Source organism: Triturus cristatus, chromosome 5_2 (genome assembly GCF_964204655.1).
Source record: "Triturus cristatus chromosome 5_2, aTriCri1.1, whole genome shotgun sequence".
NCBI classification, from domain to species: Eukaryota; Metazoa; Chordata; class Amphibia; order Caudata; family Salamandridae; genus Triturus; species Triturus cristatus.
In genome coordinates, this window is record NC_140588.1 from 838,435,905 (window position 1) to 838,463,884 (window position 27,980).

The 27,980-nt window shown below is 43.6% G+C and overlaps 1 protein-coding gene across 1 annotated transcript in view; it reads left to right on the forward strand.

Annotated features, from left to right (window-relative positions):
- Nucleotides 1-27,980, forward strand: part of LOC146829326 (uncharacterized) — a 197,126-nt gene that overhangs the window by 139,357 nt on the left and 29,789 nt on the right. Inside the window, exon 3 of the mRNA XM_085606469.1 lies at nucleotides 19,250-19,389. Coding sequence (XP_085462595.1) covers nucleotides 19,250-19,389 — 140 coding nt within the window. The remainder of the gene's footprint in view (nucleotides 1-19,249; nucleotides 19,390-27,980) is intronic.

The following is a 27,980-nucleotide window of genomic DNA, read 5'->3' on the forward strand; positions in this document are numbered from 1 at the left end:
CTAGTGTCTGATTTTGTGGGGTCAGAGACCAGTGCTTATACCCAGTTGTACCTTTGTAGTGTAGTGACCTCAAAGAGGGGTTTTGAAGTACCCAGAGGTCCTCCCTCCTGGCTCTGGCAGCAGAGTCACTATAAGGGGTATGCTGTCATTTTTGTGGGGACAGGACACTGCTTATTCAGGTATACGTGTCAGCTCCTCCCTTTCAACCTCCCCAGGATGCCCATCAGGATGATGATGGCCACTTAGTCACACCTAACCTTCCTTTGTAAATGGCTGTCTAGAGGAAATGCACAAAGCCCAGCTGTCACCCACCCATCACGTGTATTGGAGACAGGCTGCAGGCACACAGAGCTAAAAGGAGAAAAATGATATCTTTTTAAAGCTGCAGTGGCAAGTCTGAGGCATTTTTAACGTTCTACTTGTGTGGGTGTTGCAATCAGTGCTGCAGGCCCACTGGTAGCATTTAATATACAGGCCCTGGGCACATATAGTGCACTCTACTAGGGGCGTGTATATAAAGTTAATATGCTAATTGTGGATAAGTCAATGAAACCATGTATTAGGGGAGAAGCACATTCATGTTAGCACTGGTACGCAGTGGTAAAGTGTTCAGAGTCCTAAGGGCAACAAACAGAATACAACATTAATGTGAGGTAAACAGGCATAAAAAGTTTAGGGAAGACCACCCCAAGGTTGTCAGGTCTAACACCCACTAAAACTTTCTGGAGGGACTAAGGATTTAACTGGTGGCAATAAGTGTACTACTTGGGTGGTAACTGTAGGTGTCAGATTTGAAGTTGAGCTAGAAGCCTCCTCTACTGGGAGTAGATATAACAAATTAACTGCTGTTATAATACCACCCATCTTGGAAGCTAACTCTGAAGTCTCTCTCTATGAAGCAATTATGCTGTATCCTAAACCTTTGTTTTCCTTTCTGACGTCTACTAGTTCCTTTTGGATTACTGCCAGTATTTCTTCAAAATAGTTTAAGTTACGACCTTTAGCCATTCTGCTCTGGTGAAATCATTAACATGGGCACTACATTCTGTCAGACATTTTTTAAAAGTACCCAGATTCCACAGGAGCAGGATGATGCTAAAATCCCAATGCATCTCCCTGACTGCTCCCAGTATAAAAAAATAACATCTGGAGACTAAGGCGTGCTCCAAGAGGGGAAATGGGATGGCGAGAGAGAGAAAAGAGACTGCCTTGTCTTGCTCTTCTGCGTTCTTCTTACAACTTGTTTACTCTAATATTCAATCATTAGATTTTTTCAACAACTTGATGTTGTTGGAGAACTTTGAAAATGAACACAAAGCATTTACATACATTTCTATGACCTTTTACTGATAATCTATGTGTATGTTTATGTATATACCTTTTCTGCAAGCTAATGTACCCCATAAGAAAAGTTATTTGCTTCTCTTCTACGATGTGTACAAATTAATAATGTAAAAATGTCACAGCTGACTTCTTTCCATAGTCATACTGGCACCTGTATTCTACAGTGCCTCAACACCTTGCCCATTGATGCTGACCCATTGCCTATACTTGGCAGCATTAGAGGGCACACGTATCTTAGGTACCATTTCACTGTTTCCCAGGGACACTAGAATAAGCCTACTAAACTCCCTCTCCCAATTAACTGGGACAAACTCCTCCCCTAGCACTACACTAGTTTTGGGCTGATGACCTTTGTCACTGTAGTTTTTCTTCTGGTGGGCAGATTGGGAATCAGAACGAGGCCCTTTCCCCTGTTAGATGTTTCGAGGGACTTTATGGAACTCTGTCTCTTTACTTCCCCTTCCTTCTTCTGGTGGAAACCCCACTGACCACATGCATTTAGGAGCCCCCGGTGCCTTCTGGAGCACTCTGGTGCTGACCCAGATGTTCACCCACTCAGCAAGTTTCCTGGGGTCAGTTAACTTGCTATCAACCAGGTGTTGGTGCAGCTCTGGAAAACAAATATGAAGCATGTGCTCCTTTAAAATTAAGTTGTACAGCCCTGAATAATCATAATTCTAGTTGCCCTCACTCAGCCCTTCAGTGCCTTGCTGTCATAATCCAAGAAATCCACCCATGTTGGTGATGAGATCTTGTGGCTGCCTCTGCATCTGAGCCTGTACCTCTCAGAGGTCAGTCCAAACTTAGGGGCTCATTACGATGGCTGGCGAACATCAGTCCGCCCACCATAGTAGCGGTGCTGGGACCACCACACATATTAGGATGCATCCTGGGCTTTTAACATTGCGATCGTTGCTGCTGGCTGCAGCACCATCCGCAATTTCAAAAGTGCATGCACAGCATTTTCCTGCACTATGTGGCAGGCACCACGTGGTGCCTGCCATTTGATGCATGGAAATGCAGCGGGTACCATGGGTACCCCCCAGTGTACCCTCCACACACAGAGGGAGCCTGAAGGGGCCCCCAAATCATGTCTCCCCCTGTCTTTATGTGGCAGGATAACCGCCGCAAAAAGACAGGTGGAAAGGGATACTTGTAATAACTACGACGTGCCTGCAAGGCACCGCCGCAAAGCTGTCCTGGTTAAGGGTTCCGCAAAGGCGGGCGGAAAAGGACCGCTTTGTGGAACCGTGGTGGACGGACTTTCTGTCCGCCGCAAACACATTGGGATTCCCACTGCCATCCTAATTTGGCGGTGGGACCGCCACCGCTGGCCCAGCCATGTCAGGTCCTCTACCTCAAGTGTAGGGAGTGTGCCAGTTCCCACTGTGTGCACATTCCTCCATAAACCTTGCTAGTTCCCACTGTGTACATATTTCTCTGTAAACTACCAGCCCAGCACTCCTCTGGGACCTTGTGCACTCTTCAAGACACCACATATCCTGCAAACCATTTGTCTGTGCCATCCCCATCATATAACTGGGCACTGAATCATTTCACATCCTGACTCTGGACTCAACAGTGGACACTGCAGGTATGATGCCACCATTGCTTTTGCTGAACCACAGTTGTAGGGCTATTATGGCCAGTTCTCTCATGCTGAGCTCATGTGCCATTTTAATCTCTTGTATGGCCAGACTTTTCTCCTCTAGAGCTTGGTTTTTCTTAATTTTATCAAGGGTCTGCTCCTTCTCAAGCTTGGCACAGGCCTGCTCCTTCTTCAATTTCAATTTTGCATGCTCTAGCTACAGCTTTCTCTCCTCCCTCCTTCTGTCCACCTCCTTTGTGGACAAGTTCCTTAAAGACACAATGCTACCTGGTCTGCCACAGATTCCCAGTCCTGGACGGATGTTACCCCCCCCACATCAGTATTCTACAATGCAAGACCTCTAGACAAGTCATGCTCCAATTCCTCCTCAGACTTTGATCCCTCCTCCTCATCCTCTGTGTTGGTCTGGTGGGCTGCTTTCCCTGCTCTTAAGGCTTTTTTTGAAGCTCTGCCTTCTATGCACTGATCTTAGTGAACACTTTCCATCCCGTGAGCTGGGCCACTGTGTAGGTCTCCAGATTGGCCAGCTCAAATTCCATATTGCTAGATATGGCCACAGAGGAAGAATTGATAAAGGTTCAAATTGGTCCTAGTATAGAGCTGAGATGAACAATGAGTTCCTATATGGTACAAACACAAGTCCAAGTCCACTACTGCCACCCATGTTGGAACTGGGGGTTCTGGCTGGTAGAGTATGCACCCTGTTCAAGCAGGAACACCACTCTACTCAGGACAAGCTAGATACACACTGAAATATTACATGTGCTCACCTTTTGGTTGCTTGGAACAGAGAAGTCAGGCTTACCTAAAGAGGAAATGTGTAAAATATTTGTGCAACACACGCACAATGTATCACAATGAAAACACCACAAAATACTCTATCCAGGGTTATAATAATAGATTATATTTTTATGAGTAAAGCAAGACCAAAATGACAAAAATTCAATAAGTAGAACTGGAGTTATGATTTTTTTAAAGAATAAACCAAAAAGTAGTGTTTAGAAGCAAACAGCACTTAGGGCTTACTTGAGGTCATGATGGACCAGGGTAAATACAAAGTTTAGTCCAACAAAGGTAGAAGGAAGGCTGGCTACAGCACTCATGCAGGTCCTGCTGAAAAAATACCTTGGATGGAGCACACTTCGATGTCGAAGACTCAATGGATGCTTCTGATCTGCACAGGTGATGAAGGTTTCATCGAGATACCCATTTATGATGCAGGCGTTACATGTAGGAAGCTGGCTCTGCATATACTATACCAAAGTAAGGAATAGTGTGCACAGAGTCCAGTGGATCATCAAAGGTAGGCAGAGGTTAAACTAGACAGTACCTTACTCTCTATTTGCGGTAGAGCAGTAAGGCCGTATCAGAATGTAGTGCTAAGCATTTATTGTACAACTCAGGCTCAAAATGATTTCACACATTCAAGGTTTGAACTCCGACCAATTGGTCTGTCTAAAAATATTGTTTAGTTATATATATTTTTTTAAACCAAACCAGCCTGGTACAGGTCAGTATAAAAATACTTTGCAAGCATATGCAGTTTGCATGCAATCAAATATTTACAATACAACTAATTTGTATTTGCAGACAGTCAGAATTACTTTTCTTATGCAGCCAGGTATCTCTAGATGGTAGGCTGGTACATTTCCTGAGAGAAAGAAAACTGAGATAATGTGCTTTGCAAACTTCATACAGGTTTACAGTACTACTCATATGCCACATTTAGTCCTGAGCATGCAGAACTGAGCTTACGGGTCTGTTGGTAAGATTCAGTCAAATGGGCACTCAAGTCGCACCGTCAGTGGCACAGAGGCAACTGGGTACAGAGTGCAGGAACCACATGTTAACCAATGGGCTTGGCACAGTCATGGGCTTGGGGACTGTAGCGATCAGGCCACCAGATTGCGAAACAAAAAACTCCTGGGGTTGAGATCAACACGGAAGGGATCAACAGGCAACACTACAACTACATCACTAGCAGCAAAGTGGCAGCAGGGAGTAGGATGGGTTCATGGCTGATGCTGGATGTTCGGTCACGGTTTCCTCGGAGTAGGTGATGGAGTCAGTTAGACAGTTGTGGTTGCTCTTTCTGGACCGCTTCAGATACATATGTGGTCAGGGTGTTACCTATGGTCACGGATGAGAGGACCTTCCAGTTGTTGGCTGCAAGTTTGATTTAGAAACTTATGGAGATTCAGGGGTCACTGGAAAACAGGCTTGGATTGCAGTGGGGACCTCCTTAGAGTATTGGGTCACTCGGACTCGGGGTGCCAGGAGCTGAGTGGTGTCGACCGGAGTCAGAGTTGATTACCTTTGAGCAAGTCCGGTGCTCACGGGAGACAAAGTCCTTTTAGTCGCAAAGGCAGGGCAAGATCTCCGGGTTTTCAAAGTCTACTGTCTGTAGGACGCACTGAGGTTCTTTTAGAGGAGCCTGAGGTCAGGACAGCTGTTTGGTCCTTCTTTTTCTTGCTTCTTCTTTTTGGCTCTGGTCTGAGGAGGCAAGGTTCAGGATTGCCCCTAAATACTACATTTGGGGCTTTTACAGGTAGGTACAGGTTGGTACCTATAGTTCCCTTCCTTGGGGTGAGTACACCCCCTATTATGCCTCCCTCCAGTGGGAGGGGGGCATAAGCCTCACTCTGGTTGGCTGGGTCTCCCACCTGCATGATGACGGGACTGAGAGTTGTGCTTCACCTAGCCTCCCCCACCTGACAGGGGGTTGGCAAAGGTGGACACACCTCCCCTCCTAACTTGGGTTTCCCGCTGAATCTCCCACCCAGCAGAAAATGGCTGGGGTAGGCTCCGAAAGTTGGCCAGCCTTTGAAGCTTCCCCTTCATGGACCCTGCCCATCCTGAAGCAGGAGGCTTGGTACCTCGTTCCAGGATGTGCTTTGTTTCAAGACCCCAAGAGCAGCAGGCTCTTGACCCAGGAGTCCAGAACCATGTCTGGTGGTGGCAGCTGGCAAGCAGCCACTCAGCCAGGACACTAGAGTTAGGACATTTTTTAGCGGGCATCTCTAAGATTCCCTGTGATTGCAGTTTTCATTAAATCCCACACCGGTATCAGTGTGGGTTTAATGTGCTGAACAGTTTGATACCAAACTTCCAAGTTTTCAGTAAAGCCATTATGGTGCTGTGCAGTTTGTAATGAGAACCTCCCAGACCATATATTCTTTATGGCAATACTGCACTTACAATATCCAAGAATTTACTTAGACAATGTAGGGGTACAGGGTTCATACACCTGTATCCTCACCAATGGTATAGTGCACACAGCTAGACAGGTGGCCTACCTATGCCAGAGAAGTGGATTGTAGGCATGCAACATAGGGATGTGTGCCATGTTGACTCTTCACTTTGTTATGCACCAAGACATGCATCCTGCAATGGCAGTGTGTGTGTAAAGGTAAAAGGACTCTAAAGGTGGTACAATAAGTGCACAATATGTGCTGCAGCCCTTAGAGGTCTTCCCTGTTTACAGTGCCCTTAGTACCTATGGTACCTTTTACAAGGGACTTACAGGTGGCCAGAGAATTGCCAATAGGGTTTCGAAAAAGTACAGTTTTAGGGAAAGAACATAGGTCCTGGGTACCTGGTTGGCAGGCACCCAGGAAACACTCAATCCAAGTACATCAACATTTAGGTAAAAAGTAGGGACAACCATGCAAAATGAGGGCACTTTCCAAAATTGTGTCATTGTGAAGTCACACTGCCCATCATCATTGATTCACATAGTCCATCTTAGAGATGTTATTGATTGCTCAGCGTCGAAGCACAATGTGTCAATTTCTATAGGTGCAAAGCTTTTACTGTGATATTTTGGTGGCTCTGTACTGCTGTAGTCACCTTTTAAGTACCCTGGTCTAGATTGGCACCACTTGGAAGGGCAGGACTCACAGGTGTCAGAGTCCAGGTGCTGTTGCAGGGTTTGAGGACGTCTTTGATGGCCCTGAGACTTGAGAAAAGGGGGCAAGCCAGCAAGCACTTGGAGTCACTTTGGGTTCAAGTAAGATGGGTCCAGTCCTTGCCCTCAGCAGGGCAGAGATCAACAGTCAGCAAGCACAGCAGCACAGCAAAAGAAAGCAGAACATCAGTTTGTCCAGAGCAGCAGTCAAGCAGAGTGGCAATCTTTGCAGCACAGTAGTCCTATCACAGGTCCAGTAGTGTACTGTCTTTTTAGGTTCAGAGGCCCAGTATGTATTCCCGGTTGTACCTTTGAAGTGGGGGTGACTTCAAAGAAGGGTCTTTGAAGTGTACACAGGTCATTTCTTGCCAGCCCTGGCTCCAGACTATCAATAGGGGGTAATCAATAGGCCTGGGCGTAGTTCACGAAGTAGCACTTCGCGAAGCTACGCAAAGTGAAGTTCGCACTACGCGAGCTACGAGTAGCACTTCTCGAACTGCGTAGTACCTTGTTCGCACTGTGCCAGATGTCGTTTTCAATGATTGCACAGTGCGGACAAGCAACCGGCACTGTGCAATCATTGAAAATGGCATCTTGCACAGTGCGAGCTGTAGTTTTCTGCTGCTCGAGTAGATTTTTACTCGAGCTTCAGCTTTCTCAACGCAAACTGGTAGTTTCTCATCACGAGCGGTCGCGAGCATACGTGACCACTCGCAATGAGAAACCTGACCTCCTCGCGTTGGGAATCTCGCCGGGAGGTTTATTTTCCATGCTCGCGATCGCCAACTTGAAGTTGCTGATCGCGAAAATGGAAAAAGTCTCGCCGGGATGTCATTTTGCTTGCTCGCGGTCGCCAACTTGACGTTGAGGACCGCAGCACTACGCAACACTACGCTACGCGTGTTCGCACTGTGCTACGTGCAGTTCGCGTAGTGCTAAGTAGCGCGAACTTCGCAAACTACGTGAGCGTAGCGTAGTGCTTTGCCCAGGCTTAGTAATCAACCCTTTGTGTGCAAACTGCATATTCAGGTGAGGTATCAGAATGCAGATGAATTCAAATACTTTCTCTGTCATACCCACCCTTCCTATGATTGTGGCTGTCTAGAGGGAATGTACAGAGTATGGCTGTCACCCACCTCATACGTCTAATTGGGGACGGCTGCAAGGCACACAGATCAGTAAGAGTAGAGAAATGTCCACTTTCTAAAAGTGGCATTTTAAAACAGTAATTTTAAATCCAACTTTACCATTAAAGAGGATGTATCATTATAATTTAAAGATATGAAACATGATGCAGCTAATTCTTTCTACTGCGGAATTATAGCTTTAAAATGTATTAAGGAATTCCTGATGCTAGCCCATGAGAGAAGTAGGCCTCATAGTAGTGAAAATGGATTTAGCTCTCTATCACTGCCAGGACGTATAAAACTGAAAAGGAGTCAGACATCTTCTACGTTTTACTTACACAGCAACCTGCCCTTAGGGCTACCAAGGGCCTTTCTTATGGGTGACATATGTGTAATAAAAAGGGTGTTTAAGGCTTGGAAAGTAGTTTTAGTGCCAAATCAAAGTAGCAGTAAACTGCTCACGCAGGCCCTGCAATTATAGGCCTGAGACAGGTTTGAAAGGCAATTTGAGTGGATGGCACAACCAGTGCTGCAAGCCCACTAGTAGGTTTTAGGCTACAAGCCCTGGGTGTATGGTATTCCACTTTACAAGGGACGTATAAGTAAACTAAATATACCAATTGGGTATACACCATTGGCACCATGTTTTAGGGGAGAAGCACATGCACGTTAGCACTACTTAGCAGTGGTAAAGTGCGAAGAGTCTTAAGGCCAACAATAAGGTACAACTAAAAGAGGAGCTAAGAGGAGGAATAATGTTTGGGGGAAGACCACCCTGAGGATGACAGATCTTAAAGGATCTATCATCTTGCTCCAAAAATCACCAATATTGTATTTAAATAAATATTTCAATAATCCACACAATGCAATGCATATTAGTATTGATTACTAAAAATATGTTTATTTAAGTTTAATTGCAAAACATGTAAGTGATTCTTTCTTTTTTACATAGTTATTCAATTTTGTTTTACATAATTGTTCATATGCTTGTTTACATACATATATTTGTAAATGTTTTTTATTTCATTAAAATAGAGACATATTTAGGGACATAAATAAATAGAGACATATTTATAATAAATTAAAATATAACAAACATGTCCTTGACACATTACATGTTTTTGAATCCTTATTTTAATATTTTCATCCCCAGAAATGTAATTTTCTAAACATTCAGAAGAGGACCTTTTGCCATTTTTTATACATCTTCAGGTCATATTAATTGCATCCAAACAACCAGGCCCTAGATGTCGCTACATTCCCAGCTGTAGAGCAAAATCTTCAACCTGGCATATGCTTTAAAATAATATGGTAAGTTCTCCTGGGGCCATGGATTCAATAATCCAGCAGACTTACTGCTTTTATTTTAATGTTGCTAGGGGCTTAAAAGATCCTTGTAGCACCCTGGAACAATACAAAAAATGTTTTGTGGCACTCCTGCCTCCACTAGTGATATTACAAAAAAGAATATCGAAATAGACCTTACAGGGCATTATAGGGTGCTCCCTGAAGGAGCAGTGAATAATAAATGAGTGGCTGTGGCTGCTCATTTATTAATCACTTTTACCTTTTAACACTAACTGTTTTTTTATAGCAAGTTACAGGGATAAGCCTCAGGTTCCCCGTACACCGCTGGCTCTCTACAAGTGGCCCCATTGTTTTAACATATGTGTAGGAGTGTCCAGTGTGCACTCAAGAGGCTCCTAACTCCTTTATTTTTGTTGGAGCTGTGGTGGGAATGCCAGGACTCCCGCATCCTCGCTGGTTGACTGCTTCTCCAGGAGGCAGCTTTCAATTTTTTTTTAAAGTGTGGTAACCCGATACCCATCTAGGCCATGCCTCCTCTCCCCCAACCCACCTTGAGGGGGGATAACATGTGACACTTTCCAGGAATGAGTTGAGGTGAACATTTTGTTTGGGATTGTTACATGAAGATTCGCCAAACAGCGTCAAGAATATAGGCAACCCAAAACATGAATTTCCTATTATCCTAACTATAGCTTCCCATATTACCCAGTGGAAGTCTCCACTGGGTAGTTTTACTTAGGTCAACTGTTTCATAATAAAAACCTTTTTGCATTGCTAATATCTATGGCTCCATTTGACGAATCTCCACAAAACGTTCCGAAAGGGTGCAACCTTTTAACCTAGTTCGTGCATGGGACGTATCGAGGTGGCCTTTTAAGCCGGGTCTGAGAAAAATGTCATACATTATCCATACACTTTTTTAAGCCATGCTATAACAAAACCTGATGAGTGGAACAACACCAAATTTGGCAGCCCATTCTGCTGCAGGCAGAGAAACAGATCAGCAGGATCCCTGTGCCCAGAGGGAGCAGCATCAATCTGATCCCTGCTGGCAGGAGCATTGCTGGCTCCAGCAGCATGTGGGAAGTTGGCAGGGGCTGCAGGGGCTGTAGGGGCCCTGGGCCTCTACCACGGCCGCCAACGTTGTATATGGTTGGTGCGCTGGGTTAACACTCGGGCTCCTACCTATATAAAAAGCAATTCCATTGGATAAGGTTCCTTGGGCCAGGAGAGGTCTCAGGGAAGAGGAATTTGAGAATACTCTGATTATTTTTCAAAATAACCCATCCCTTCTGGGACCACATGTTGTATGTAGTTATCAGAAGGGTATCATTATCCTTGGAATACTTCCAGGGTCGGACTTGCAAAGAAAAAAGACCGGGCACCAAAGTAAAATTGACATCCATTAGTGAGCTAAATAGCTAAAAAAAGTGGCTCATGTTTACAAATTGGGGCAGTTTTAAAATTATAAAGACACATTGTATATTTATTTTGCAAGGTATGGAAAACAACATGGATTTGAGCTGCTGCAGGCAATATTTATTTTAATATTAGGTAAATAAACAGTAAAAACCAGACCAGCAGACTATAAAACAGGCCCTCAAAAAGGCAAAAAAAAAATCCCACTTACTGACCTCTCAGGTCAGCCTATTCAGAACTGCCTGATTGACCCCTCAGAGCAGTCTGACTCTTAACCCTGCCTTGGTTGAAATAGGGTATCTTCTCTAGTCCTATACTCTACCCTATAAGTGGCCCTGTCGGAAACCCATTTAGGATATTCTTTATTCAAAAATCTGCAGACAGTATTCATTTTTTCCTTTTGAAAATCTTCCAGAGATCTGCAATTTCTTTTTGCTCTCCATTTCCCCATAAGGGATGCTCCACTGGATGGCTGTTAAGTGCATGCAAAAGACTATTGTCAGCAGTTGATTTACAGTAAAGGTTCATCATAGATTTGTTGCTATCTACCTTTATAAACACATGCTAAAAGCCTAATCTATCTCACCTGGTGTTACAAGTGAATCTTCTGGTTACAGCATTGTCATATAACATTTTGCCAAACTTTCTTGCTAACATTTCTGGCCTTCACCCAATAATAAACAGGTTGTTTATATACCTTAGCCATTAGGTCACTAATTCCATATCTTCAACCACTTCAGGACCATGGACCAGGCTGCTCCTCTCACCAGCCCAAAACTAAATAGGCACAGCTGGCAAAAAAACAGATGCGCACATCTGTTTGCAAAGCGATCCATTACAAAAAAATATGTTGTTTTCAAGACAGCATCCGATCATGGAACAATCCTATTTGGGTGTGCATAGTAGCACATGGGTCTTGCTCAGGGAAAGTATTTACAAGCCTTCATTCCAAGATGTTTTATAATCATATAGAGGGAAGTCACATCCAGTGCCTCAAATGTGTAATCTCATTCCCAAGTAACGTCATCTATTATCCTAAAAAAGACCTTTGTTTCACACATGTACGAGGGAAGTGAGGCAAAACAAGACCGCAGAGAGTGAACAAAATATTTTGCCTTGTTTTCCAGGAAGCTCCCTCCGAAAGACACAATAGGTTTTCCCAGGGAAGTGTATATTTAGAGCACGCTATCACCTGCAAGAGTATCCTGACGCTGAACTGGTGTATGTGCTGCATCTTGAAGGTGGGGTGGGTGTTAATCAAAGAGTCAGATCTTCAGCTTCTTGCTGAACTCAAGTTAAGAGGAGAAGGCTATGAAGTGCAGTGGGAGGCTGTTTCATACTTTAGGTGCGATGTATGAGGAGGCTCCACTCTGCCTCTGTTTCTGTGTATGGGTGGGATGTGTGGAAGTAGAGGTCCGGCTGAGTGGAGTTGTCTGGCTGGTTGATGGAAGGAGATTGATTGTAAAGGTAGTCTATGTCTGTGTTGTGTAGTGCTTTGAAGATGTGGGGAGGAGTTTGAATGGAGAATGCTTGAGTATTTTGCACCAGTGGACCTGCCTGAGATCTGGTGTAAGGTGAGTCGTGTGTGGAATGTTGAGGATGAGTCTGGCTGATGCATTCTGGTTGGTTTGTAGTCTTCTGTTCAGTTGCTTGGTGATTCTGGCATAGAGAGCTTCCCATAGTTCAGGCCAGACTGCTAGGGACAAGGGCGTGCCTGACAATTTTTCTAATGTTGCTCATGAGCCATTTGAAGATCTTCCTCAGCATCTTTATTGTCCATAGGTATCCCATATATAGGCATGATAATAATATTTTCCCCTTTATTCACATGTCTCACCACAATTTATTTATTTTCAGAAAGAGTTTTTAAAGTCTTCATCTGCCACAACGTAATATTATTCTTGGTGTTTTTTCACTTACACCTCATTAGTTTTTTTTGGATAGTTTATTACAATGTTATGAAAGGTGTTAATGGAGTCATGGACAGATGTGGCAGATATCGAGATTTGGGCCTGATCTTAGTGGAGTGACAATTGTCCAAGGCCATGCCTAGGGTATCATAGAAGGTTTCTTTGTCATTAATGTTATTGTCTTCTCCCTGTTCTAGATCGCATAAAAAAGTAAATAACATGTCTGTGTTACTGATTTTCAAGTTGACATTCACATTTGAAGTCTGTTTCACATTACGACTGTTCTGAATATCCATTTTTAACACCTTCTTCATTTTGAATTTTCTTACCAAGTGGAATATATCAAGTCTAGTTTAAAACGTGTAACTCTAATATCACTTTCTATCTGATAAATTAACCATATTCTGATTTACCCCAGCAGTTGTCATGAATTCTGGCCCTCTTCTCCATTTCCAGTAGGCCGTCTCTCGCTGTGCATTTTCCATTGCTACTGTTGATGTTTTTTCCTCTTCCTCTTGCGCCTCAGCCTCTTGCATCTCACCCTTTCTCTTGTTCTAGATTTTGTCTCTGTCCCTTTTTCAAGAGGCAGGATTCGTCTAAAAAAGGTAATCCTCGAGATTCTCCTTCTGATGTTGTTACCTCTCCCATGTCCAATAGATCCTTATCTTCCATAGCCTCCGATCACCTGTCAGAGATTTTCTCATCATATTGTCTTTGGTTTGTTTATGTTTCCTTTCCCTGTGCATTTTCTTCACATGTTTTAAAAAAATAGTATACAACCAATCTCAAAATCTTCACTTTCTCTAAATTGATTCCAATTTTCATTGTTCTTAATTTCATAATTGTCGGTACTTCTCTTCATGGGGGGTTTCCTGCTGCTTTTATCATTCATACCTGGTGTTGAGTAGGGGTGGGTGTTAAACTCTGCTCTGCTGGTGGAGTTCATTGAGTTTTGCCACTCCACGCTCCATTTGGAGCATGGAATTCGACAAAAACTCCACTGACCACTGCATGGTGGAGTTTACCGCTGCTATGTGCACTGGTCACACAAACTTTAAGAAATTGCCCTCCTGTACATTGAAGAATAGGCTCAAGCCCATAGTAAAATGGATATCATGTACTTCCAGGTTAAACTGTTCAAGCCTCCTATTGCACCCACTGCTACAGAGCGTTCATTCACAGAAGCGTGTCTTGTCTGTTCCGGAGAACTGGTGACAACAGGCACCTGCGGCCCTCTGTTAATAATTCTGCCTGCCCCTCTAGTTGTCATACAGCACATGCTTCATACTTTGCAGTGATTGTTGCTGAATCTGGAGTTGTGGGGTGATTGACTCAGGGTCTGGGGCCTGGTAGCAGGGTGAGTGAGAAGTATTTGGTACAGGTTGTGCAGTGCACTCTACCAAAAGCTATCCAGAGATGAATAACATTAATTGTCTATGTTGCTGGATGACTTCACTAGCCCAGAAATGTTACAATATGGGCAGTCAGTGACTGACGCATGCATGCACTCTCTCCCTTTGAGATAAGGGAAAGTTTAGTGCCACAATCTGTAGTACAGCCCCCTGTCTCAAGATTCTATTCCTCCATCTTAAAAAATCCTCAACTATACGGGTGGTGTGCAGAGAGTTTGCCTACTTACCATGTGTCCTGTTGTTTTGTTTTATTCCTACTTAAAATTGCCTTGACTAAAAAGAGCAATGCAAAAAATACTTAGGATCAATTATGTTTTGTGATATATGCTCGCCTCTCGTAAACAATCTGTTAACAATAACATGTGTTAAGATTCCCCATGTGTGGAGACCCGTGGCTGCTGGCCTTGCTCAGATATAGCCCGGATTAAAAACCAATTGCACATCTTGCACAGTTGACCCTTGTATGGGTGTCCTGCCCTCACAGTGAAGTTGAGGCTACATTTTAAGCACAAACGTCACTGCTAGCCAGTTCTGTGGAAAGTACGGCAGCTGAGTCTGGCATGTGGGAAGAAGGACTGGGCGGATCTGCAGGAACAAATGAGTGGTTATCAAGTTCCTGCTTTCATGAGCTCTTGAGCCAAATACAGGGAAGCGTGTTTTCTCTCTAAATAGTTTGCTTTCTCTATCCTGGCCCTGGGCTCTACTTCCTGAATGGGAACAGCTGTGCTGCATTTTGCAAATTAATGAATTGCAGAATTCCATAGCTGGCAGAACCCTGCTGGATCTTGGGAGTTCCGCCCACCCCTAGTGTTGAGCAGAGATTTTCTCAGAACTGTGTTTTGACATTACCAGAGTGGGTTTATTGAGTTGGTAGGGGTACCTTGTCCACAACTAATAATCTCATTTCTGACAGCAACCATCTTACATGATGGGATCCTACGGATCACCTCCCTCATTGTAGAAGATTAGGGATCATAATGCTAATCACAAATTTGCGTTCCAGTCCACAGTTTCTTCCCCGTTAGTTGAGTGCTGTACACAAATTCTATGTCCGGACTGGAGGCTCCAATTATATTTCTCATTTTCTCTACTGAAAGTAAAAACAAATAAACACTACAATACCCATGAACACTCACTGGGTATCACATGACAACCATAGAGTAACCCCTATATAAAGAGAACAAGAGAATACCATATCCTCTTTCTTTGCTGCTCCGCAGCCAGTTAAGTGCTTTTGACTTATATGTATTCCGCTTGCATGTTGCTTGCTTTATTGGTATTGTGCGTTTCTAGCTTGAACTGCTGGTGCGCTTAATTTTGCTATTACATGCTTGTTATTGTGTCCATGTCTGTTCAGACGCCTCTCTTCGCTGTCTGCGCTGCTCTTGCTCTCCATGTGTGCGTCTTTCCAAGCTTTGTTGTGCATGCAGGGGGCTTAGGAGCGCTAACAGCCTCCACGGACCGGGCGCTCGGTGCCCGTGTCTTTGATTGTGTAGCGGGAGATACGGGGTGAGGACACACGTCATTTTCGATGCGCAGTCCTCTTTCTGGCTTTACGGGCAGCTCGAACCGCGCATGCGAGGCGACCATTTTACCTGATTGTTGCTGTGTTTTTCGGGTTTGAGAGTGCGCGAGAGCAGTGCTGAACCTGCTCGTTACCCAATAGCCTGTGCCAGTCCCCAGCAATGCCCAATTCTTTAATTTTGGTGAATTAGGGCTGTATAATAACAGCATAGGCATTGCCTAGAGTGGTAATTTCTGGGCAAGCCCTCCCTCCACGTTTTACTTCTTTTACACACACTGTGCCTTCAGTACTTGTTGTGCTTTGGCTTGTCTGGGGTTCACCACTCCCCCCTATTGTATCACTGTCATTATCCTCACGTATTTACTGTGGTTTTCACACACAGACAGTGCATACTGGTTTCACACTCTCCTCCAGTGGGAATCACTGTCATTTTCCAATGTCACCATGTCTGAATATTTTTATGATGAGGAGTATTTTGATGAGGGCCCCTCTGGGTCACTGGCGCATGAGCTTGTCGAAGCTCTTGATGTAGGCGTTCAACACTCCGTTAATAAAGCCATGGTCTGGGCTATTGAACCTTTGAAACGTCATTTATGTAATTACGCCCTACAGCAAGGATGGCTTCCAGGTTCTACAAACCGTTCTACCTCTGGCGGGAGGTGTTCCAAAAATCCTCATTCTTCTGACTTTGCCAAGCTAGCCAAAGCCTTGTCCAATGACCATTCTTATGGTTCTTCATTCCAGGACGTCCTTTCTGGTTCTCCTCAAGGGGATGATGGTGATACCTCTTCTGATACTGCTTCTGAACCGGAGGCTTCTCCTCTGCCTGCTAAAAAACAACGTAAGGAGCGTTATGTAGATGCACCCTCCCATCATAAAGTACTCACCTTTGACACCACGAAGATTGCTCACCCTAATTCCTCGTCATGGCTTCCCTCTCCTGAGGTTGCTGAGTATGTGCAGTCTCATATTCGCCAGTCATTTGATAAAGATGTATGGGCGCGTTTGCGCTCGGAATGTCCTAGGCCGGACTTGGCTGATAAGGTGGCAAACACACCGGAGGTGGATCCCTCCATGCTCACTTACCTCAAAAAATACTCTAAAGATCCTAAAAAAGGAATTGATCGAGCATGGAGGTCTTGTCAGGATAAGTTGCTTGATTTGATAGGTCCCCTTAACAAGATATTGGACTAAGCCTGGGCGAAGCACTACGCTACGCTCGCGTAGTTTGCGAAGTTCGCGCTACTTCGCACTACGCGAACTGCACGTAGCACAGTGCGAACACGCGTAGCGTAGTGTTGCGTAGTGCTGCGGTCATTTTTTGCTTGCTCGCGGTCCTCAATGTCAAGTTGGCGACCGCGAGCAAGCAAAATGACATCCCGACGAGACTTTTTCCTTGTTCGCGATCAGCAACTTCAAGTTGGCGATCGCGAGCATGGAAAATAAACCTCCCGGCGAGATTCCCAACGCGAGGAGGTCAGGTTTCTCATTGCGAGTGGTCGCGTATGTTCGCGACCGCTCGCGATGAGAAACTACCAGTTCGCGTTGAGAAACCTGAAGTTCGAGTAAAAATCTACTCGAGCAGCAGAAAACTACAGCTCGCACTGTGCAAGATGCCATTTTCAATGATTGCACAGTGCCGGTTGCTTGTCCGCACTGTGCAATCATTGAAAACGACATCTGGCACAGTGCGAACAAGGTACTACGCAGTTCGCGAAGTGCTACGCGTAGCTCGCGTAGTGCGAACTTCACTTTGCGTATCTTCGCAAAGTGCTACTTCGCGAACTACGCCCAGGCCTATATTGGACCTGGGTTTCGGGGCAAAGGACTCGGACTGATGAACTGATCGGGTGGACTCAACGAGCCATTTGTCATTTGGGCAACGCAAACTGCGCCATGTCTTGCGAGCGCCGTCGCTCTATTCTTTTGAAGTTCGACCTGAAATTAGCGGAGCTATCTACATCTGAATCTGGTCCTTTGGCTCAGGGTCTGCTTTTCGTTCAGCCTTTTCTAAAGGAACTGACAAAGTTTATTGCCACCTTCAGTGGTCTCGACAAAGCACATGGTTCCCTCAAGCGGGCTTTTTGTCCGTTTTTGGCCAGGCCGGACGAGATCGTGGGCGGTCGTTCGGCCGTGGTTTCCAGCAAGGCACCCAGCGTGGCTATACATCAGAGCATGGAGGATATCAGGATTCCAACCCTAACTCCTCCTCCTCCATCATCCAACACGTAGAGCTCAGAACAGGTTCAAGAAAGGCCATTATGGAGGTAACCAGGGAGGTCAACAGGATACCGCCTCTTCAGGTGAGCTTGATTTCCTTTTCGGAAGTGATATTGGGGGGGGCAGGATAAAATATTTTCTCCACAATTGGCAAAAAATCTCGCAGGATGCATGGATCCTGGACACAGTGCAGCGTTACAAAATAGAGTTCCTCCATTCTCCATCTCAAACTCTCCCTCCACGAACAATGCTTTTTTCCCTTCAAGATCGTACCTTCATTTCCAGTTAGATAGAATCTCTACTTCAAAAAGGGGCCATAGTGCGGACGTCGCATCTCCCCCAGGGTTTCATCAACAACATCTTCCTCTTACAGAAGAAGGGGGGTGGATCCAGGCTAGTTTTAAATCTCAAGGAGTTCAATGGATGGGTCTTATATCGACACTTCAAGATGGAGGGGATCCATCTTCTTCGCGATCTTCTTCAGGAAGGGAACTGGATGGTCCGCCTGGATCTGAAGGATGCGTATCTGTCTGTGCCAATTTACAAACATCGTATTCTTCAATTCCAATGGCAGGGAGTCTGGTACAAATTCAAAGTCCTTCCCTTCAGCCTCTCGTCAGCACCTTGGTGCTTCAGAAAGATTCTGAGGCCTGTGGTAGAATCTCTTCAAGCCCGGGGCGTTCGTCTCATTATTTACTTGGACGACATTCTCATCATGGGTCATTGTCCTCACCTGGTAATGCAACATCTAGCTTGGACCATAGATCTTTTGCAGACTCTAGGTTTTCTGGTCAATCCACAGAAGTCTGTCTTGATTCCATCTCAATCGGTCGAGTTCCTGGGGTTTCTGATCAACTCCCTCACTTGTCAGCTCCTCTTACCCAATCAGAAAATCAGATCTATCAAGAGAGAGTTGAGATTGATTTTGCACAAGCAGATTGTATCGTTGAGAATTTCGGCAGGATATGGGAGGTCAATTATTGATTGCTCTACAGAAACCATTTCGCCCAGTAACCCCAGCTACCTTAGCAAGATGGGTGCGCTGGCTCATGGGCGAGGCAGGGATTGATGTTTCAAAATTTGGTGCGCATTCAGCTCGTGGGGCTATGGCCTCTAAAGCTTTTTCTGTGGGAGTCAGTTTACTAGATATTATGAATGCAGCTGATTGGTCTTAAGACTCTACATTTAAGTATTTTTATTATAAACCTACTGTGAATATTGCATCTGTTGTGGTGGCGCAGCTTTGAACAGGCATAATCGGAGCCTCCGGTCCTGACATAGAATTCAAAATTTGCGAACATACGAGTATATCTCCTATACTGTGTATATTTACGTATTGTGATTTATGCTTTGCCTGAACTGCCTTGAGTATATCTCTTATACTGTGTATATTTTTTTACCCTTCTATTTCTGATGTAAGACACTCTTGGAGGGAGTAAGGTATTACGACTCTGTCTTTGCCTTTCAGGTTCAGATCTCAAAAAAGTTCGCTGATCTTCGTCTTTGGAGAATTCTTCATGGTCTCTACAAGATTGACGAGTTTCGTTGGAGCAAGCTTCAAATCTACTGTTTGCCGCCCGTTGGCCTGCTGGTTTTCATTCAGAAGAAGTATTTATCCTTTCAAGTTGGTTCACAGCTGTCGGACTATGTTTCATGGACTTAACTGTTTATTTATCACACAAAGAAACAGCATATGGTATTCTCTTGTACTCTTTATATAGGGGTTACTCTATGGTTGTCATGTGATACCCAGTGAGTGTTCATGGGTATTGTAGTGTTTATTTGTTTTTACTTTCATTTGATTGGCTGCTGAGAATTTTCAGTAAAGAAAACGAGAAGCATAATCCTCGCCTCCGTGTTCTTAATAGAATTGAAAATTCTTGTCACTTATGTACGTAAATTTTGAACTGTTACCTACATACGCTTGCATACCCCCAAACTACCTGAAGACCTTTTATGCGAAGGTCCAAAGCCTGAATGCATATTACTTGCTTCACACGGTCCCTGGTTAATAGACTGTAGAAAGCACACATTGTGCAATTTGATGTTATATAATGGCGGTTGAGCAGATACCTCAATATTGTCAGCTGAAAGTTACATTTTTCTAGTCTTGATAAGACTTAAATCTCTTCCCTCCTCTTCCACGCTAAACCACTTCCTGTTGCACGCTTTTAGTAACCCTTTATCATTTCTATGTAAATCAAAAGAGAAAAGGAATTCTTAAAAATTATTTTTGAACAGTTTTAAAACATATACAAACACTTCAAAGCATGCCCATCATGCCCCATGAAATATAGTGCGAACATGGGATATCAGTACAGGTAATGTCATAAACTGTCAAAACACTGCTCCGTTGCTTTTAGCTACTGACAGATATGACAGCCGAGGCTTTCTTGTAGTTGTTTTCATCTCTTCTGAAGCTGACAAGAACCTTTATAATCTGCCAGATGCTTAAAAGGGAAATTCAAATTCTCAAAAAATGAGGCACTATTTAACAGTAAGATGATTAAAGGTAGCTAGTGTATGTCAGGATGTAGAAACATGTGCAGTCCAACTGAACCTATCCAATTGCCAGTTATAAGGATCACATACCCATTACCTAAAAGGAAACTCACATCAAAAGGAACAACCAGTATAATAAAGCAAACTTCAATCTCTTACACTTCTGTGAGCAAAAAACAGCATCCTTTTCAACATAAAGGAATCATTTGGTGTCGTTCTAGTTTCCAAGATAATTTCATTACCCAAAAATAAAAGTTATTGTTTGCGTTTCTGTACACTTTCTTTTTGCTCTTTAAAAATCAGTACTGTGAAAGTATGCAAATATTATAGCCGGTGCGTTCAATACAGAGACTACAATTGTACTTAAATGTCTGTTTGTTCGCAAGCACCTTTTAAAAGCGAGATACGTATTGCATATTTTAATGCAATGCAAATCGTTCAGTATTCATAGGAAGAAGGTTGAATGAATGTATCACTTACTGCTGACGTTTCGCTTGGCCTGCAGGTCTCGAGTTCGAACCCTGAATGGGCAATCTCAGTCTTTCATGCTTCAGAGGCTAATATCTTCGATGTCTACAAATTTGTGAGCAGTATTATTAGTTATTTGCGAAATAAATTGCAAAAACGGGTATGAAGTGCTTTCTTATAACAGGTACTACCAGTGAATAAATGTTTCATATAGTTGTCAAATGTAAGTACAAATCTTAAAAGCGAATTTTAAATGAAGTGAACTTTCCTTTATATACACTCTAAGGGGGAGCGAGATGAAGTAACGATCTGCTGCATCTCTCCCCAAATAAAATAATCTAATAAACCAAAGATACCACATCCTGGATTGCAAATATTGCGAGGTTATGCTGCCAAGGAAATTGTCACTTCTTAATCGTGAAAAAATGCCCCTTTTCCGTAACCCCCTCATTTTCTGGTGAATTCTATTGCTGGTTTTCAGACCTTGCAAACTGAGGTACTTCTGTTCAGTTTCCACTTACGTGCTCTGCCCCTAAACATGTTGAAATTGTCTGACCCCAGATTGGAGTATTTAACTATCCTATTAGATTACAGTACATGTATTATGAAAGAAAGTGGATTTTTTTTATTGGTATGGATGGCAGCCCTCAATAAGTTATAATGTCACTATTCTTCATAGGCCCAGTAAAGGTTCCAGTTATTTAAACCTGAGCTCAACCAATGCTAGCTTGGCACAAGCAATTTTAGAAGTACTAAAACAGGTAAACAGTAAAAACAAAACACAATAAAAATACCACTCAAAAAAAAAAAAGAGAACATTTTAATGTACACAATGAAACCAAGAAGACAAAAATCCCAAAAAGAATATATATATATATATATATATATATATATATATATATATATATATATATATATATATATAGTACCTATTGTCAGTCGCCAGTTAAAGTTAGGACCTATTTTCCATAGGAAATCCACAACATTCTATTTGGAATAACGTTGGCGCCGATTGACGAATCTTCGCGAAATTTTCCAAACTTTTGCCCAGCTCCGGGCCGCTCCTATCCTGAAAATTTAACGGTGATTCGTCAAGCGGGGGCCGAGAAAAAAGGGGGTCCCAAAACACGTTTTCCTCATGCTTTTTCCCATAGGACCCGTTGACTCAGCTACAGCCCGAACTGCTGAACGGAATTACACCAAATTTGGTAAAGAGGTAGTCCTCAGTTCAGACTCGTGCCTTTTGCTTAAATGGTGTAAATCAGTTCTGTAGTTCCAGAGAAAATTAAAGTTAAAAAGATAGATATATCTGGGCGGAGCCTAACCACACATCTCATCGTGAGATCTTGATGGCTGTCAGTACTTCATCCAAGAAGTGTTGGCAGCCATCATAGGACCAATATACATGATAGCACCTCATTAAAAAGCATTGCAGTTAATAGAAGGTTTTAAGACTTTAGTTACATTATAAATAATTTGTTGATGGTACCATACTCATTTTAGGAATTGTGGTGTGTTCTAAGGTGATTATACCATGTGAAAAAGCCTTCAACTGTGATATCATGAATCATGTTTGAGAGAAAACTATTTTCTCATGCTTTTCCCACAGAGGTTTGGAAGGTGATCTGTAAGCTAAAACTGAGAGCATATTTTCTGTAAATTCACATCATCTTTCTTAGTCAGGTGAGAATGAAGTCTGACATTCTCAGTAAAACATGTACATCCAACAAGGGCAGAGACTGTCAGTTGATTCCTTTGTGTTCTACTGCAGCTTCCCAGAGTGTTCTAAAGAACAACTAGAGCGCTAACAGTCCTACTTATGACAAAAGTATTGCACACCTGAAGCCATCTTAATTGGAATAAAGTGGTAACTCTTAAAACATTTAATTTAAAAAGGAACAAAATGAGGGGGTTCATTTTGCCATAGAAATTATGATTAGTGCTGCAGAAAGAAAAATTAGGGCACTTTTTGAGTGACTTCTCAAATCCTCTTCTATTTCATTAAAAAATTCTGAGATGCATACTGAAACATGCACTTTCAATACCAGCAGCATACTTCCCTGGTGAGCAGTAGCTTTACTACAGTGATCTAATAAGCAACTAGAGTGCTAACATTCTGAATTCATGGCAAATGTGTGACACATCTGAATCCCTTCTTAATGGAATCAAAGTAAAAAACAGAAAGTAATTCCTACTGAGGAGACTGTAGTAAATGAGGAAATTAGGAAACTTCATAACAAATAAGTCTCCCAAAATGGCCACCAGAGACAAAAGAGCCCAAATGTAGCACAAATATCACCCAGATGTAGCCCAAGTATAGCCCAATGACAGAATGTCCCAGAGTGGTCTAACGGACAACTAGAGCGCTAACAGTCTTACTTATGACAAAAGTATGGCAAACCTGAAGCCATCTTGATTGGAATAAAGTGGTAACTCTTAAAACATTTAATTTAAAAAGGAACAAAATGAGGGGGTTCATTTTGTCATAGAAAGTATGATTAGTGCTGCAGAAAGAAAAATTAGGGCACATTTTGAGTGACTTCTCAAATCCTCTTCTATTTCATTAAAAAATTCTGACATGCATACTGAAACTTGCACTTTCAATACCAGCAGCAGACTTCCCTGGTGAGCAGTAGCTTTACTACAGTGATCTAATAAGCAACTAGAGTGCTAACATTCTGAATTCATGGCAAATGTGTGAAACATCTGAATCCCTTCTTGATGGAATCAAAGTAAAAAACAGAAAGTATTTCCGACAGAGGAGGCTGTAGTAAATGAGGAAATTAGGAAACTTCATAACAAATAAGTCTCCCAAAATGGCCACCAGAGACAAAAGAGCCCAAATGTAGCACAAATATCACCCAGGTGTAGCCCAAGTATAGCCCAATGACAGAATGTCCCAGAGTGTTCTAACGAACAACTAGAGCGCTCACAGTCTTACTTATGACAAAAGTATGGCACACCTGAAGCCATCTTGATTGGAATAAAGTGGTAACACTTAAAACATTTAATTTACAAAGGAACAAAATGAGGGGGTACATTTTGCCATAGAAATTATGATTAGTGCTGCAGAAAGAAAAATTAGGGCACATTTTGACTTCCCAAATCCTCTTCTATTTCAAAAAACAAATTCTGACATGCAGACTGAAACATGCACTTTGAATACCAGCAGCAGACTTCCCTGGTGAGCAGTAGCTTTACTACAGTGATCTAATGAGCAACTAGAGTGCTAACATTCAGAATTTATGGCAAATGTGTGACACATCTGAATGCCTTCTTGATGGAACCAAAGTAAAAAACTGAAAGTATTTCCTACTGAGGAGACTGCAGTAAATGAGGAAATTAGGAAACTTCATAACAAATAAATCTCCCAAGATGGCCACCAGAGACAAAAGAGCCCAAATATAACCCAAATATCACCCAGATGTAGCCCAAGTATAACCCAATGACAGAATGTCCCAGAGTGTTCCTAAGAACAACTAGAGCGCTTAATGTCTTAGTTATTACAGAAGTATGGCACACCTGAAGCCATCTTGATTGGAATAAACTGGTAACACTTAAAACATTTAATTTAAAAAGGAACACAATGAGGGGGTTCATTTTGCCATAGAAATTATGATTAGTGCTGAAGAAAGAAAAATTAGGGCACATTTTGAGTGACTTCACAAATCCTCTTCTATTTCATTAAAAAATTCTGATATGCAGACTGAAACATGCACTTTTAATACCAGCAGCAGAGTTCTGTGGTGAGCAGTAGCTTTACTACAGTGACCTAATGAGCAACTAGAGTGCTAACATTCAGAATTTATGGCAAATGTGTGACATATGGCACACATTTGATGGAATCAAAGTAAAAAACTGAAAGCATTTCCTACTGAGGAGACTGCAGTAAATGAGGAAATTAGGAAACTTCATAACAAATAAATCTCCCAAGATGGCCACCAGAGACAAAAGAGACCAAATGCAGCACAAATATCACCCAGATGTAGCCCACATGTAGCCCAATGACAGAAGTGTGCAAAACGCTTTTTTGTTTGTATTTGCAGTTTTATATAGTGCAGACTTGTCAGGTATTGGAGTGCTTTACATGAGCATTGGTTACAGCACACAAGATCAAATTCATTTTGGTTGTAGACATGGGGAGATTAAGTGATTTGACCAGAATCACAGAATGTTGAGCTGAAGCAGAAACTCCAAACTTGTTCCCCAGTTGCAAAGTCTGCAGCTCTGGAAGTAACACCACATCCTCTCCCCTAGGTGCAACATTTAATCAAGTGGTCAACTGGATAAAAAAACATAAAGATTACAAATAATTTAAAAGTTTTTTGTCGCTATTTGAAAACTCAGAAAATATGATCTCATTTTAGTTTTTTAGAGCACTAACCATAATTTTGATGCAAATAAGACCCTCTCATATATGTAATTTCTAAAGGAAATTCTCTAGGTATTACATTTTTGATTACATCAAGATGACGTCAGGCGTTCCACACTTTTGTAATAAATATAGAATGTTAGCAATCTAGTTGTTCATTCGGATACTGTTGAAAGGCAGAGGCCAGGGGCACGGACTCTGAAAATTGAAGGCAGGTAGGAGAGTGCAGAGGCAACAATTTGACCACACTGGGCAGGCAGGAAGGGCAGTGGCAGCACAACAGACTATGGAGGGCAGTGAAAAGGGGGGCAGGGGCAACAAACCAACAATACAGGACTGGCAAGAGAGGCTGTGGCAATATAATAGACCATTGTGGGCAGACGGAAGAGGCAGTGGTAGTACAACCATACATGCCAACAGACCCGTTTCAGCCAGGAAACGTCCAATGTTTTTAAGCTCAAATGGGCTTTATTTGATCTGTCTCCTGTCTACAATCTCCTCTTTTTCAATGTGACTCAAAGGGGAAAATCAATACCCCAGTTTTTTTTCAAAATCCCCCTCTTACCAAGTTCAAAATGTTCGCAAGTATGGTACATTGGATCATGGTAGGCAGAGGACAGGAGGGACATGGAGAGGTGCACCAAACTGACCCTACAGGGCAGGCATCAGGGTTTGCAGCAGCACAATACACCACACAGGGCATGCAGGATGGGAGTGCAGCACAACAATCCATAGAAAGCAAGAAGGAGGGGACAGGACCATGCACATGGACAACAGAGAACAGAGGGGAAAGAGACAATGGTAGCTAGCTGACCATAATGGACAGACAGGAGAGAAAGCTGCAGCATAACAGACCATAAAGGGCAGGAGGGACGGATCAGGGGCATTACAATGGAACAGACAAGCCAGGAGGGAGGGAATAGGGGTCCGCACATGGAAGGAGGGCTGGGGGCAAGTTGGCAGGGCAGGAGCAGCAAGATGACCATGGAGGTCAGGCAGGATGGGCACTAGAAACAAGACACACCATGGAGAGCGACAGTGAGACTATGATGGCATACACACAGACCATGGAGGGAAGGTGGGAGGGGGTCAGGGGCAGCTAGCTGACCACACAGGGAAGGTGGGAGGGGCCATGGCAGCACAGAAGACCATGCATGGCAAGCGGGAGGGTTAGTGGCAGCACAATGGCTATGATGGGCAAGAAGGAGGGTGCAGGGGCATGCACAAAGGTCCATGGAGGATAGAAGGGAGGGTCAGGACCTGGGCACAGACAATAGAGTTCAGGGGAAGGGGCCTCACAACAGATCGCGCAGGGCAGGCAGGAGGAGCAGTTGCAGCACAACAGATCAGGGAGGGCAGAAGGGTGTGGCAGTAAAATTGACCATGGAGGACAGGAGGAAGGGGATAGGGGCATGGCATGTAGACAGGCAGGGTGGAGATGGCAGGGACAGGTTACAGTCATCTGACAATGCTAGGCAGGTGGGAGGGGAGTGGCAGCTAAACAGAACACTCAGAGTAGATAGGAGTGGCAGGTCCATGGAACATGGTGGGCAAAAAGGATGGAGCAGGGGCATGCACAAAGACATTGGAGGGCAGGGGGAAGGAGAATAGGGGCAGCAAGCTAAGCACAGAGGCTAAGCAGGAGGTCAATGATGGGCCATAGAATTGGGCAATGGAGGGCAGGAGGAGTGGACTGGAACATCATGCTAAATGGAGGGCAGTGGCAGCACATCAGACCATGCATGGCAGGAGGGAGGAGGCTAGTCCATGGATTCAGACAACAGAGGATAGGGAGGAGGTGGATGGGGCAGCAAGCTAACTGTTCAGAGAAGGTGGTTATTATGAACTTTATTGTTTTTAAAATGTGTGTCTGTGCGAATAACTTAAAATATGAACAAGTATGCAGCATAATCTCACTTTTATTCAGGAAGAAGAGGACGTTTGTGACTGTGACTCCGGGCTCACTTGGCAGAAACACCCCCTAACTCTCCACCCCCATCGCAAAATGTAATGCCCGTGAAAAGGGTAGGTGGACGCAGTATTATATAGAACGTAGTCCTGAGAGCACGATTGAAAATGAAAACTAGATATAGTATATGGTAGAAACTATGCACCAAAAAGTGTGATATAAGATGAACCGGGGCGTGAAATATAATATGCAATACATTGTGCGCAATGACAGATTCATTGGAGAGCGCGAGATAGCACAGGCACTAGCGCGTTCTATGCGAAATGCGCCTTGGAGTGTAATATGCACAGGGCAGTGTTGTGTAACCTAACTAGTCTCTAAAGTTGTAATATGAAATATGTGCTGGGGAGTGTAACGTTGCATATGCACTGTGACAAAGATATGGATCCCAGATTGCAATATGTATGGCATAGCGCTGTGCGTTATAACATAGGCATCGAGGAAGGCACGTTAGATGGGGCAATATAACCCTAGCGAAGGCAAGTGTTGCATGACATATTCACGTGGTGGTGTTACAGTGCACATGGGCTAGAGAGTGTCATAGCATACGCACTAGCTGGTGGAATGCAACAGAGAGGTGTGTGGCACTCGGCGGGCACTGGTGAGTGTAACACAGCATCGGGCTCAGCCAGGAGCACGCTGTGACTCTCAAGTGAGGTTCGCCTCCTTTCCAGAGAGTAAAATAAAAAGTATTACGCATCCGGCGGTGGATGTGTGTTTTATTAACTGTGAGGGGGGTTTCTTGCATAGTTTGGTCGAATTTTTGTCGAATCCCCTTTGAATAACTTGGTGTGCGTGTGTATTAAATGTGCCCGTCAATAGCTACCCATGTTTGTATGAATAAACAACAAGGGTGTCTACTTGGAGAGTACCCACCGGCGGGGGCGC